Source organism: Brachycentrus maculatus, unplaced genomic scaffold (genome assembly GCF_059751285.1).
Source record: "Brachycentrus maculatus isolate JH-2025_06_01 unplaced genomic scaffold, ASM5975128v1 h1tg000782l, whole genome shotgun sequence".
NCBI lineage: Eukaryota > Metazoa > Arthropoda > Insecta > Trichoptera > Brachycentridae > Brachycentrus > Brachycentrus maculatus.
Window position 1 is genome coordinate 286,235 of NW_028281510.1, and position 15,316 is coordinate 301,550.

A 15,316-nucleotide genomic window follows, 5' to 3' on the forward strand; every position below is an offset into this window, starting at 1 on the left:
TGCTGCGAGCATAATAACCAATAATATAAAATTATTTAAGTATCAGGTGGAAAAAGTTTTCAGAGGCAAAATAAAACTTTCGAGTTAAATTAATTTTTTTTAATTCTTCGTAAGCACCGTGTGACATATAATATTTCCAAGCTCTAGAGTATTTTAGTATTTTTTCATCTCAATATTTTTTCTCCTTATGATTTAAGTAAATAACACGTGGTTTTTAAAGCCAAATTAATATATTTTTAAATAAATTTGTTTCTCACAAAATGAATTCAATTGCACATAAAAATCTTATATTTACAAACTTCTCAAAAATATCATTCCAACGTATTTTTATATTCTCATTTTTTTTGTATTACCATATTTGTCTTATCAAATTTTATTTCTTTTGAATGAAAATACCCTACCTTTAAAAATTTCTCACAATTTCGAATTTGGAAAACTTTCGTGTGCAGCAAGGTTAAGAACTTTCGGGACTTACTGCTTTCGGAGCGTTGTCTCTAATCTTTGGTTGTCTCTCGCAAACCAAGATGGAGGAACTAGCGGTCGAAGTGTATGGTGAAAATGGGGCATATTATAAGGTCTGTTGTAGCTGAAGTACTACATTTTAAATGAAATTTCCTCAAACAATCGATAAAGCGCATTTTTATGCATGTTTTGGTCGCCCCGGATGAAAGTTTCGTGCCATACTTACAAAAATATTTCGATATAAAAATACATCCGCGGCAAGGATGGACGCCATGTCCATTTGACAGGGCGTGATTTTTTCCATGTGCAGCCTTCTAATCCTACTGGATTCGCGAAATACGTAAACCGCTTCGTACGGCCTTTAGGTTCCCATCAGATTTTTTCAATAACATACCGAAATTCGCGCGTAAATGATCGCGCGAATTCCGTCTGGTTCCATCGTGCTTGCACATTCCTACTGGCTGTCTGTCGTAAAAATAATGAATTATTTGTTCTAGGCGTACGTTATGGACGTGATTGATGGAGAAGTACTAGTTTCTTTTGAAAATGAGTAAGTTTCATCCGAATATCGTTTGTTTCTTGTGATTTTAAGCGTGCATTCAATTGTTATTCTTTTCTACCATTTTGTTTTTTTTGTAGCTGGAGTCCAGAAGCAAAGTTCCCATTCTCTCGTGTCTTTTTGCCCCCCAAGGAAACGGTTAAAGGGGAGTTTACAGAAAAACAAGATGTTGAAGTTTACTCCAGAGCAAATGTACGAGAGGACTGTGGTTGGTGGACCGCCAAGATTCAGGTACGTATTCTGTTACCCTTCACACTTTTCTTCCTAAATCCACCTTTCCTACTAATTCATCACCAAATTCTTAACCATCTCGTCTCTGTAGAGTATTCTGATGAGTGACTCTCGGAATTATTAAAAATATTGCATTTTCGCATTTAAAAAAAACATTCATGCATAATTTACGAAAATTTAATACCTCCAGGCTTTCTCTTATTAACATGCCCCTTTTTTCGTTTAGTGGTGCATTGGGGACTGGATAAGAATAATGCAACGTTATTTTAATTGTAGAATATGTAAAGGGGGGACGGTCGGTGTTGCGCTTTAAGTACTCACCTGGGATAATATTCAATTCTTTATTTTGACTGCATCAACAAATTAGTTCACAATCTGATGTGTCCGGTAATCCTGTGCCTTAGTCATTGCAGCTATTTTCCGTTATTATTATCAATCAATAGTATCTACTTTTCCTCCTCTATTTCCTTTCTCATTTAACTGTAATGTCCTGCCTATAAAATATATTCCACTCCTAGATCAATGACTCCAGAGTACGGTCCTGATGACCTTGCCTCTATACAATATATGGTAACACCGCAACAGTCTAATGTGGTGACCTATCCACCATTGGACAGAGGTCAGAGAATAGGGCAATTACAGAGCTGTGCACAGACAAATTTTAAAGCCTGACTGCTATATCTCCCCAGCAGTAAATATGTGAAGTTAATGCATTAATGAACCATTTTGTTCTTATAGTACTATTTCCAATTATAAATCTAGTAACCCGATACTCTATAGTAATCTGATACTCATTGGTCTGATAAACATTGAATTACGAATTACAGTAGTATGTTGTCACTATCATTATCTGAGAAGTTAATAATGGTCGCTAGTTAAAAATTAATTAACTAGTTATATTGTTTATTGATTCAGCATTAACATTGTGGAATGACATGTTGACTATTTAACAAAAATTAAACACTTGTATAATACCGCTTAATGAGTTATATCAAGTTAAATTAAAAAAGTAAAGTAAAGTTTTACTTTTCACCTGGAGTTGAAAACATCTGTAGTTTTCGAAACTAGTCGTGTGTAATGAAATAAAACTCATTAAGTGGTATTAAACAAGTGTTTAATTTAAAAAAAGAATTGACTAGTTTATATTGAATCTATATCTCGGAAGCCTCCAATGGCCTGCACTGTGTTGTTTCAAGGGGGCCACTGGCAGCGGGCAAAGTAAACCTACTTTTTAGTTATTATTTTTTGAGCTTATTTGAATTAATATTTTTAGATGATACGAGGCGATTTTCTGGTATTAGAATACATGGGTCTGGATACACCATATACAGAAATTGTTTCTTTAGAGAGAGTTCGCCCCAAAAGATCCAACCACCAGCCTATAGACAAAACCACCTTCCTCAAATTTGAGATACCCGTGCCTGAAGATCTAAAGGAATAGTAAGTGCAACAAATATCAATTATTCATCCTTATTTTATGAAATTCAGCGTTTATTATCTAAGTTCAACAACCTTTGATATTTTATCATGTATTTCTATAAAAGATCAACAAAAATGCTATTTGAGTGGGCAGGAAATATACCTATTTTAAATAATGCTTTATCAATTATACGCATTATGCTTCCTAAATTTATTTATCCGTATACATATTTACCTAATGATCGCTTTTGACATACACATATCTTGAGATTATAAATAAACAAAGCTGTTAGCAAAACATTTGGACTTTTATCAATAAGTTTTTGGTTACTTCAGTAGAGGATTACAAATTTATATATTTGATCGCTTCTCTGAATCTCTTTAGCACATTGAATGAATCAAAATCAAAATGTTGCATACAAAAATAACTCTAAGAAATGTTTCAGTTTTTCTTGAAAATATTTTTTTTAAGTTGTTATCAGAATTTACCCGCAAGTATAAAAAAATGTAAATTGAGCATCACAAACATTAAGCATCAATATCCATAATAAACAGAATTCAATATATTTTTAATAATTATATTTTTAGAAATTCCATAATTTTGGTTTTTTGTAATGCAAAATTATGTTTGCCATGATATTTTGAAAATTATGTTTGTCAGATTGTTTACAGAAATGACAAATTTAAGTTTATTTTTTTGTCTCTTTTCAGTGCAAAAGTTGAGAATGCACACAAGGAATTTCAAAAGGCAATTAGCGCTGCAATTTGTCGCTACATTCCAGAAAGAAATGTTTTAGCTGTAATCTCCCGCTCCGATAGTAGTAGGCACAGAGCAGACATGTTACAAGAAATGTACTTTAGGTAAGTTGTACTTCATTCAGTATCCATATTTACTATTTCTCTCTCACAAAACTTTAGCCTAGAACACTGATATTAACCCTCTTCTAATATGAGGCCTTCTAATATGAATAAATATACATATAATTAAATAAGTAATTATTTAAAACATACATTATTTACATATATTTTTCACAGCTAAAGTAATTTTCATTATTTTTACACCTTTATCATGCTTTCTGATCTTACGAAATGCAGTGGTATCTTACAATTGCAAGTTGTAGTGAATATCGAAAAAAAAAAATTCTGCAAAGAAAGTATGTAAGCTAATCTAGCTTACATTTGTCAATCATTAATTATGTTCGCATCTTCTGATGATTGTTTATTTTAAATTTTACGGTGGTATTAAAATTTAATACAAAAATAATTAATTTACAAAAGATAAATAAATTGACACGGAGAAGAGAGGGGATGGTCTAGATTTGATTTCTAAATGGGTAAACTTTATTACAAATTAATTTTCATTGATAATTTAATTTCACCTTAGATTGGTACCTCAAGCATGAAACCTACCACTCATGCATCCAAGTAATCCTTGCATATCGGGTGCAGATAAGCAAAGGGAAATATTGTTGTAAAATTTTCAGTTACCATATTTTAAAGCTATTTAGTGATATGTGTGCCGATGGACTTCCATGTAAATGTGAAATGTTTTGTTTTAGGAATCTATCTCAAAAAGTTTTGCTTCTAAAACGTACTGAAGAAGCGGCACGGCAACTAGAGTCCACTAAACTACAGCACACTCAAGGAGGGTAAGTGCTCTTCAATTCCAGCAATAGTTGACTTGGAGTTCCAAACAGTTCCAATAAATTATGAAGAAAAATAAACTTAAATTAATAAAAAATGTAGAATTTTCTTAAAGTTTTGTATGAAAAAAATATGGGAGGAATAATAATTTCATACAATTTCTTAAATTATGGCATAATTTGATTGTTGTTGGAATCAACGGGCTTTTACTGAACAATTAATTTTTATTCCCATAATAATGTTAAATGTCAAGATTCCATTGTTGTCGATAATGTCACGGTTGATTTAAAAGGAATACGGGGGTTTTATTACACTTGTAATATGTTGAGGTTGGTGAGTATCAAAGGAAATGTCAAATTTGGAATATTATGAAGTTTTTCAGTTTGCAAATGAATGAAAATATTGAACATGTGTATATTTTTTTTACTTATATTAATTAATTCGAGAGATGTGTAAAACTGAATGCTGCTACTTATCATTTGATGATCTTAAAAAAAAATCGAAAGACTTAACTTTTATAAAATTAAACCCTAGCATTATTTATTGTCCGCCTGCGTGGTTTAATGGTTAGCGTGTTTAGTTACCGTGATGGAGTCCCGGGTTCGATTCCCAGGGGGAGTGAAAATAAATATTAGTGATTTTACACTAATATTTATTTAATATTACCCTGGACTGTTCCCTGAAGCGCAGAAGTGATCACCTTGCTTTCATGTAAGTAACGATGAAGATAACACTGCGTCAATATGATGCAGTGGCCTTTGCATCATAGGGTGCGAATAAGGGTTTGAAGAATAAGGGTTAGAGGATTATTAAGTAATTATAAAAACTAACAAATTAAAAGATAAAAAGTTTTCATGGCAGAGTGATGGAGAAATGAAAAATATTTTAAAAATATTAAAATTGTAGGTATTCAGATGAGTTCATTGTACGCGAGGATCTGATGGGGTTGGCCATCGGAGCGCACGGTGCTAACATACAGCAAGCTCGGAAAGTAGACGGTATCACCAACATTGAACTGGAGGAGAACTCTTGTACATTCAAAATATGCGGAGAGGTTTGTTCATTATCTTTACACAGGTCCGGAACTCGCTTCATATCAAGCTTTTTACTAAAATAAATTTTATTCAAATATTTCAATAAAATTTAAAGCAACTTTTCCCATCATTTTGACTAATTATATAAATATAGATTGTAATAACGTAAGCAAACATTGTTTCATTTAATTGTTTTTGAAAAAAGATATCCGAAAAAGGTGCCAGAACGCCGTTCCACCGCATTACATGGGAAAAAAACCCTATTTCTAAATATAACCTCATTATCCACAGGGTTGTTCTAATAAGAAAACACGAGATTCTCCAAGGATTTATTTACAAAAATCGTAATTCTAAAACTTTATCTCATATTACAATGAGGAAGTTATCCAATGCATCATCTCAAAGGTATTCTATATGTATGTGGAAAAGGGTCAGTAGAAGTACAGTGGATCCCCGGAAATTCCCGGAAAATATTCCCGGATATCGGAACAAGATTTTGAAGAAACACATTTGTGGTAAAACATTTAAAAAAACACGCAAAGACTTAAGAACAAATTTATTATGAAATAAAATTAATTAGAAGTCAATAAAGTATACTGTTTTGTACCTGTATTGCTACTCAAGTACTATATTAGATTGAAATGTAACTACCTATATTGCTACTCAAGTTTGAAATGTAAAAAGTTGCAAATAATGTTCATATACCTTAAAATAAACAATGTCATATGGTACTTCATAAACATTAGAGCTGAATGAACAAGAAAAAACAAAGGAAGACACATAAACACTACACTACTAAATGTTTTCACTTAAAATCGGTAATCTTCTTTTTGCGAAGTGACGCAAACTGCCTAATCCGAACAGGCCACAGCCCCAATTATTTCGGATTTCTGGCATTACACTGTAATGGATCCTTTTGTAACATATAGTGTATGAAGAAATAGAAACTTATAATTAAAACATAACTCTGTTTTAAAATCACCATAAATATTTTATTACAACTATATATGTACTTAATATTATAAGTATTAATCAGTCTTGAAAAAGAAGCGGTTAGCTTCGAAACCGGTAGACATTATAATTAAGTTTTAATAAAATATTTATAGTTAGTATAACCAAGTTATATTTTAATTATAAAATGGAAACTTCTCTGTGCTTGATCATCCTTCTTTTTGTTGCAATCTTTACTGTATGGCGGGTGGACTGAAGCCGTTATAATTGGCTCCACTTTTGGTTTCCAGAGCGACGAGGCGGTGAAGCGAGCCCGCTCCATGCTGGAGTACAGCGAGGACTTGCTGCAGGTGCCGCGTGACCTCGTGGGGAAAGTAATTGGAAAGAACGGTCGCACCATTCAGGAAATGGTGGACAAGAGCGGTGTTGTTAGAGTGAGTAGTGTGAGCGCTAAGATACGTTTGTATCTATTTCTTTTTTACTAATTTTAAAATAGGATTAATATTTTTTTTTCGTAGTCCATCAGTAGTCTTGCTTTGCTAATGAATTTGTACCGGAGTAATTGACTTTATTTTTTCTATAAAAAAATCAACAATCGAATTTTTGGTGAGAAAATTTGCCGGTACAAAAAATCGTCACCGACAAGTTGAAACAAGACTGACCGAACACCGATTGGGTTAATTAATGAAAACATATATATAAATATATTTGGCTCAGGCAAATCAATACAGAGGAGTCGGAATATGATTTTCCCGAGCAGCACTCGGGCTCATCATTACAATCCAAACTCCTTGCCCAAGTCGATCTCCGGCTAAACGGGAAACTGTTTTTGAGCAAAAAAATTGTCTACAGTATCCTCTTACTTTTTTTAAAAATCTTGTTTAAATGATCACGGTGATGGCAATAAATCTCAGCCCTGTTTATATGATCATATTTTGAGCACTTCATAATGAGCAATCTGTTGTGATTCTATTGTACAAAGAGTCATGTTGTCAAACATTTGAACCTATATGGGTTTGTTCCTGTCCTTTAAGTATCATGCTTGACCATGAGTATAAGAGTACAGCGCATCTATAATCTGTAGTAAGTTTTGGTTGAAGTTATCTCAACTTTATATCATCCTTCACTTTCACTTTCCAGACAACTAATCAGACAGTAAATATTCAAATAGATCTGTGAGAAAATCACAGACACTTTCCGGTACTACAGATATTTCTAAAAATAATGCTTTCAATCATTTGTTTAGTAACTTGTGAAACTATTGTTTTTTGTAGAAGAATTATTTACATGGTACAATTTCATTAGCATCACTAGTTCCCAACATTCTAACGTTTTGTAATTGAAAACATGTGATGTTGTTTTCCAATGTTGCAATTAATAAAATCCTGCTAAAGCATGTCCTTAATTAAATTTAAATAAAATCTTTTAATCATTTTATAAAAGTTTTGTCTTTTTGTATACTTTTAACAAGTCTCTCACTTTCTGCATTGTATATTCAAATAATAAATTAAGAGAGCTACCACAAAAAAATACATTTTATATTAATGAGACAGTATCACCCTGATTTACGTTGACATTATAATTTTATACCCATTTGTGAATTACATTTGCATCGGACAAATTGTTGTATGAAGTAAATGAAAATTTATAAGGACTGAAATATTTTATGTGAAATGATTATAAATGAACTATTAGAATAGAACATTTTCCACATGCTTAATATGTCACAATGTTGCCAACTTTAATATGCTGGAGAGGATGGATGATCCTTTTCCATACAAAATAACACGTTAAATTTGGCTTATAATTCCATCACTCGTTCAAGTAAGCCTTTTAGTTATATCTGTATTTGTAATACTGACTTTAAAATATAAATCTTTTATAAATACATATTTAATAAAATTGATCGCTGAAATTTGATTACATTTTTATTGCATTTGACACATTAATTGATCATCAGCATTTAATTTTGATAAATCTATGATATTGTGAAAGAAGAAAAAAACATTTAGTCGTATACATTTAGTTGACATGAATTCACCGAGAGGTTTTATTCATTGTTGCAATTTATGTACATTTTCAAAGTAACCACGTAACTCGGGGTGTTGCCGCACCTAGAAGTCGCCAGGATAATTGCAGTGAGTATTTATAACTTTTTAATTGCGGTTTGATTGTTTTAGGTCAAAATTGAAGGAGACAATGAACCTCATCCCACCATACCACGTGAAGAAGGACACGTACCATTTGTATTTGTTGGCACAATGGAAAGTATTGCAAATGCCAAGATCTTATTGGAGTACTATTTGTCACATCTCAAGGTAGGAATCCATTTCTTGTATGAATAATCATTCAGTTTGGTTTAAAATTACAATACACTGCCATTGAATAGATATTAGATAATTTTTAAATTTGAAAATTTTCATTCTGTGTTATTTTATGATTTATGAATGACAAGCTCCCGAATAAATGGATATTTTTACCAAATTTATCATTTTATCCCCAAATTAATTTATTGGACAATTTAATAGACATTGTAAAAATAAATAATTTTTGCAGAATGTTCTGTGTGGATTTTTGAAGTATTTTTTAAATCGTAGTTCTGTCGTATGACATAATTTAAAATCCCATAACTGATTTTACTGTATGTAATAAAATAAAAATGAAATAAAGGTTGGTAAACGATTTGTTTTTAATTTTTATTACAATTCACACAAATCCATTGGAAGTTCATGAAACAGATAAGATAAAAAAGTCATTATGCGTCGGATATTTTACAGAAATAAATATTTTTATGCTTTCACAATGTTTTAAAAAGCTCTATTTTTCGAATCGATATTTACTTTGTATTATTCCGTAATCTATTTAATATAAATCAAAATTTGATATATGATTCTACTAATGATAGGTATTTCTTACTTTATGAGTGCATTATTAAATTGTGTGGAAAAAACACTTAATCAAGTAAAAAATTTATAAATCTGTTATTAAAGATTGATTCTTGTATAATGATAACACGTTCAGAACATATGTATAATAACCTTTTCCCTTGTAAAGAACCATTATAACTGCCCTTCTCCAATCGTTGGGGGAGGGAATATGAAACAATATTTAAAGCAAGAGGAACGTTAATTGTTAGATTTAAAAAAAAACACGCAAGTTAGGCTATTATAGATCTACAATCAGCATGGATACACCATTTTTCTGTTTTAATTAGTAGTCTAAACAGAGGGGTATACGTTGGAGGAGAGGATATATGGGTGGTTAGGGGTACGATTGTGTTGTAATTTTTTTAAATTATCCAATGACAAGCTGTTTCATATTTCTTTATTTTTATAACGGGAAATTATTTACAAAAATAAAATCAAAATATTATTATACATTTATATTAACATTGTCAAGATTGTGTAAATTCCCTTAAAATATTCAATATATTTCAAACATTATCCCCGATTTATGTAATTATTTACATACTACCCTGTTTATTGTATGGGGGTGGCCTAAACTTAAATTTGTTTCGATGTAATTATTATTATCGCGGAGAAGAATAGGGTTCTGCAAAGCGAATGTCATCCGCCTCTATAGTAGTCGGTACGGATCCGAACGCTGTTGAGTGTGGTGAAGGTCTGAAGGGGAGGAAATGAATATAATTTGTCCCGGCAGGAAGTGGAGCAGCTACGCCAGGAGAAGCAGGAGATAGACCAGCAGCTGCGCGTGATGTCGAGCGGGCCGGGCGGCGTGGGGGGCGCGGGCGGCGGGGGCTCGGGCGGCGCTCCGGGGGGCTATGGTGGCCCTCAACAGCAACGCCGCTCTGGGGACGACCGCAGCAAGAGATCGCGTCCACCTTCGTCGCGATACAATGCAGGTCAGTCAAACAACTCCCAAAACTGAATCTCAACGCACTTCGGACGGGAAGGGTATTTCTTCCCGTTGGGTCGATTGACGTTTAAGGACGGGGAAGGTATTTTTATCTTCTGCCTTGCCCTCCTTCAAAGACAGAAAAGAAGGAATTATCTAATGTATTTATATGAATATTATATACCAATCTCTTTGTTAAGGTCTTAAGTATATGTGCATAATTATCAAATCCCCGTCCAAAATGTGTTAAGACAGGTTTTTTATGTCATTTTATTCAGACTAAAAATTATTTTTAAACTATTTTTTCATATAAACAATCCAACAGCAGAAAAATGTATCGAAATTTCATCACAATTCACTAAATGATAACTACAAGGAATATATTAAAGTACAAATATGTATATTCTCTCTCGAGTTCTGTATTACAAAATTATATATTCAGAACAGTCAACGTTTTTTTTAAATATAATAATCTGTATAAAACAAATATATTATCAAAATACGTAGCTTTAATATGGAGTTTTTACCGAGAGTACCACAACTCTTTGGTGAAACATAATGATTCGGCAGTTTTGCTCTCTAATGGTTTAGTTTTCGTCACTTCCAATTTGGTTGTACATCAATGGTTTGATGTACAACCAAATTGGAAGTGACGAAAACTGGACTCTGTGCCACAACAATCACATGAATTTTGTGATGGCAGTTTTGAATTTTGTCCATTTGACGCTTAAATGAGCTTATGCCAAAATAACTTAGACTTTTTAGACTCGCATTTTGCAGATACTTAAGATGTGTGTTATGATGTGTGCAAATATTTAAATTCAATGCTATTTTCGGGTAAATCTAGGTGTTTAAAAATCAATTTTTGTCAGAGTGGGAGTCTGATAGAAGGATCCGCTGTATTTCCCGCGTGATCCTGAGTCGAGTCGGCTTATGCCCTAGGGGTAAAAGAAGGTGTGTCCATTTATTAAGTTGTCTGGTTGCTCTAGGTTCCCGTCGCGTGACCCCCGAGGTGTCTGAAGAGAGATCATCCCGAGGAGGGGGCGCCCCTCACCACCACCCGCAGCAGTACTCCTCGGGCGGCGGGTATCGCGGGGGGCGCGGGGGCGGAGGCGCGGGCGGCTCCGGCCGACCCAACATGCGCCCCCCCTCAGACAGGTCAGTGCACAACTCGTTTTTATCTCTGCATTTGTAAAACACTATATTAATCAACACATTGGGATGTATTTTTTGTTTTTAGCTCTAGATGCACTGACCGCTTGGAGCGTTCAGGTGTAACAGTTTAAATTATTTTTTTGTTTTTAAGAATATGCATTGAAAAAAATTTTTTATAAATTTTTTTTAACTCCTTTCCTTGCCTTTTAATAACTCTTTTCTTTTCAAAACCATAAAATTATTTCAAAGAAAAACTTATTTTATTTTTATAATAAAAAAAGCAATTACATAAAATGTTACCTGGATTTGAAGAAAATTAAGTTGTGACTTAACGAATGCTGGGCTGTAATAGTGTACCACTCTTTAGTATTATTTTTATCTTTATGATTATTTTTTTATGAATATCTCGGAGCATTTAAAGATTGTTAAAATCTTTGTTAAAATTGTTAAAAGAAAAAACGGAGATAAGAGAAATACTTCCGGACATGGGTTTTCAATGGTGAAAATAAATCTTTATTTCAGATTTAACCATACCTCAAGTTTATATATGTTTGCGATTAAATTACTCAATGCGAGTCATGTTGCAGAAGTCGGGATGGCGGCATGATGCACAGAAACCGAGAGGACGGGCGGGGGAGGGACGGGGGCCCCAACGGAGCGCCTCTGGCCACTGAGAATGGAGGAACACGTGTGCCACGGGTGTGTGAACCTAATTTATGTAAAACTTCTCGCGCAGGATACATATACATTGGTGGGCTTACTGCTACGTACAATATAGTGATGGTGATTGAGTTTTGTACCAGTCAGGTTCTGCAAAGGAATGCAAAGGAAGCTGAGATAAGCATTATCAATCAAATTAAAAAAGGTGTGTTGAGATGGTTTGGACATGTGGAACGAATGAGTGAGGAAAAAACGGGAAAACAAATTTATGAGGCGAATGTAGTTAGAAAAAGGAGCAGAGGAAGGCTGAGAAAAACTTGGTACGATCAGGTATGCCAAATACTTGGAAGCGGTCAGGTTAGGAGCCTAATCGGCGGGTATGCATGAGGAGATGCGCGAATGTGGATGAGGCGAAGAATGTTTGCAAAGACAGAGTAGTGTGGCATTCTATTCTCTCTGCCTACCCCTGCGGAGAAGCGGCGTGATGGTTAGTTAGTTAGTTAGATTCTGCAAAATAACAAATTTCCCTGAAACTTAATAATTTCCGTCATTCCGCTGTTTGTTTTGTTTATTGTCGGGTGACGGTTTTGTTGATTTTGTTTTTAGTTTGGAGGTCGACCGAACCGGCGAGATGAGAGACGCCGACAGACAGATGATGAAAGTTCAGTACTCGACAGTCACGACGTGTCCAGCGCAGAGAGAGGTGATTTACCTACTTATCTAATCAATAAAAAATGTGATGCGCCCTTGAGGGGATTTTCACGAAAACGGGGCTGTATAAATTATCCAATAAATAAATACAAGCTCTGTTTATGTCTTTCTACTAAAAATGGTGTAAAATCAAGCACATATACAGGGAGGAAATCAAAAATGTTTACTGTTTGCTTGAGTTCTGCGGTTATGGGGAAAAAAATAGTTTCTCAATATTTTTTATATCTTTATATATAGTTTATTTAGTTTTCAATATAATCAAACCAAAATCATATTAGTGTAGTAATTTTATTGAGTTGGTAGTTTGCACGTATCAAAAAACTTTTGAGTACAGAGGGTTAATATTTAATAATAATGTCACATGGTGATTTATGAAGGATAAAATTACATTTGGAATTGAGTTTCGAATACCGCTAGTTACTTTTTTCTTCCATTGCATGTGACTTTGCTGTGTTTGCTTTTGATATTTTCCATATACAATCCACATAGCTGGGAGGACTTCTCGTCTTTGTGTGATGATTGAAGCCTCTTAAAAGGAACATTTTTCAGAATTCGAATAAATATATATTATAGGTTTATAATAATGAATGGGTGATAAAAGGTTAACTACTTTATTTGTAGTAACTAAGTATTTTGAGTTAGAAGTGGTTCTTTTATTTATCCCGATCAACTCTCCAGCAGCAAATCTGTAGAATCGAGATGATTGTTTATAATTGTTGTTTCAGGAGTTAAAAATGGAAACGGCGGACCTGACAGTTGGCCGGCGACCACGCAGGGAGAGGGGGGCGAGGGGGGACAGACGGAATGGGCCTGGGGTGACGCGGCGGGCCAGGCAGCCGCCGGCACAGGGGGCGCCCAGGAGGGTTCCGCCCCGGCAGCGCAGCCCAAGGGGCCCAGAGATCACAAGCCCAAGGGTGAGCACTTTAAATAGCTCGACGATTTAACCTTAAAATATCACTGCAAAAGGTCATCGGTTGATTTGTTTTGGTCGCTGGAATTGGTAATAGAATTGGCGGTAGTCAGTTGAGAGCGGTGACCCCAGTTGTAATACAAAACATTAGATAAAGCGTAACACTTGCAGGTCCCAAGATGCCCCCGAAGCGCCAGGAGACCGGCCCGAAGCCTAAGGAGGCCATCCTGAATGGAACCGCCTAGAGAGAAGACAGCGATGGAACGGCTGCCCATTGAGGAAGCGTATATTTCGGCACTATAGATCATAGATTCCGTTTTAAAAAGTACTAAATTTTTTCGCCTATGATCAATGTGGAAGGTCGTTGAGTTCTGCAACTTAAAGTTTGTGTTTGTCTTTTAATATGCTGTCCACAAAATGATAGACTAGGTGGAGAATATGATACGATACATCAATGTCGCGATGGCGCGGTGGCGCGGTGAGCAGCGGAGGAAGTGGCGAGCGGCCGCGCTTCTGTGCCCCGGGCACAGCTACCGTGAGAGGGGACCATCGCCTCCTTTGAGTAACTAACTATAAGCCAATGTCCAGATTGAGTTAATAATATGTATATCAGTGATAGTGACCAAGTGAGAGGGACGGGTCGCGGGTCGCGGGTCGGTAGCAACTAGTGGGTTCCGATCTCGTCCTTCGTGGCTAGATATATCCCAAACTAACCAACAGCACCATGATATGACAAACTGTCGCATTTTCCACATGATTAGTAGTTATACATCGCATTTTCCTGCAGTGGATGTTTTGAAACAATTACTTTAGTAATTGTGTACTTTTAAGTCTCAATCGAGTTTAATTTTAATATTTTTTCATTGGGATTTCATGAAAATGAAATGTGTAACCGTGTTTTAAGTATCGTATAAAAGTTTCCTTTGTGTCGAGTGGCCTTACGGACCCGACGTAGTTTTACAGTATTTGTCTGGCAGGCACTATATTATTATAGATTTTAATACTTGCTACTATTGGTAACATACTAAATAAAATAGCCCTTTCTTTGTTTTATAACCTGTACGGTTGTTTTGTTGTGTTAAACACTTATATTTAATATGTTTGGGATTCTATTGCTTTAGCCTTTTTGCCCCGGACTGGATTCCGACTCTTTAATTTCTCCATTTCTCCAATACTCACACTACTGGCTTGTTTCTTTCCATTTTCTACATACCTTTAGATTGAACACGCATTTTTATTTACTAAAACTTTACTATAAAAGTTTGTATTGTCTTTTGCCGTAGTATGGTAAAACCGAGTGGATGTATATTATTTACATTAACCATAATTATTTGTATCAATCTGATATGTCACTAATGAAGCAATACGTATAAAACTAGACTTATCATAATTGCTTTTTTTACGAATTTGAAATACAATTTGTATTACCAGAATATGTAATCTTAAACAAAATGTGTGCATACATACAGTCCCTATAGAAATGTGCAGTGAACTGGAAGGCGCGTGTGACATTCAAGTGTAGTTCACTCCATTAGGACCTTTACAGCTACTTGTAATGGATATGGACATACCTCATGAAATGACGTTAAATAATGCTCCATTTATATTTAGGGGTTATGTAATTTCCTAAAAATAAAGATTTCTGTACATATTTCAATAATTGTTTTATTTACCACATTAATGTAATCATATTACAATAAATATACACTTATTAGTACTGGGATC

The 15,316-nt window shown here is 34.5% G+C and overlaps 1 protein-coding gene across 4 annotated transcripts; it reads left to right on the forward strand.

The window, feature by feature from the left end:
* The first annotated feature begins 507 nt into the window (after positions 1-507).
* On the forward strand, positions 508-15,248 carry LOC148300224 (RNA-binding protein FXR1-like). Of its 4 annotated transcripts, none has more exons than XM_088275091.1 (15): positions 508-575; positions 960-1,012; positions 1,102-1,252; positions 2,526-2,692; positions 3,383-3,532; positions 4,231-4,320; positions 5,222-5,369; positions 6,591-6,743; positions 8,481-8,618; positions 9,961-10,162; positions 11,145-11,313; positions 11,898-12,009; positions 12,577-12,673; positions 13,407-13,595; positions 13,763-15,248. In XM_088275091.1, the coding sequence occupies exons 1-15, from the start codon at positions 525-527 to the stop codon at positions 13,834-13,836; spliced, it is 1,944 nt and encodes a 647-aa protein (XP_088131217.1). In that variant the 5' UTR covers positions 508-524; the 3' UTR covers positions 13,837-15,248. The 4 variants fall into 4 exon arrangements, with proteins under 4 accessions (XP_088131217.1, XP_088131219.1, XP_088131218.1 ...); XM_088275093.1 differs by having other exon boundaries at positions 13,771-15,248; XM_088275092.1 differs by having other exon boundaries at positions 6,591-6,734.
* Positions 15,249-15,316: the final 68 nt, after the last annotated feature.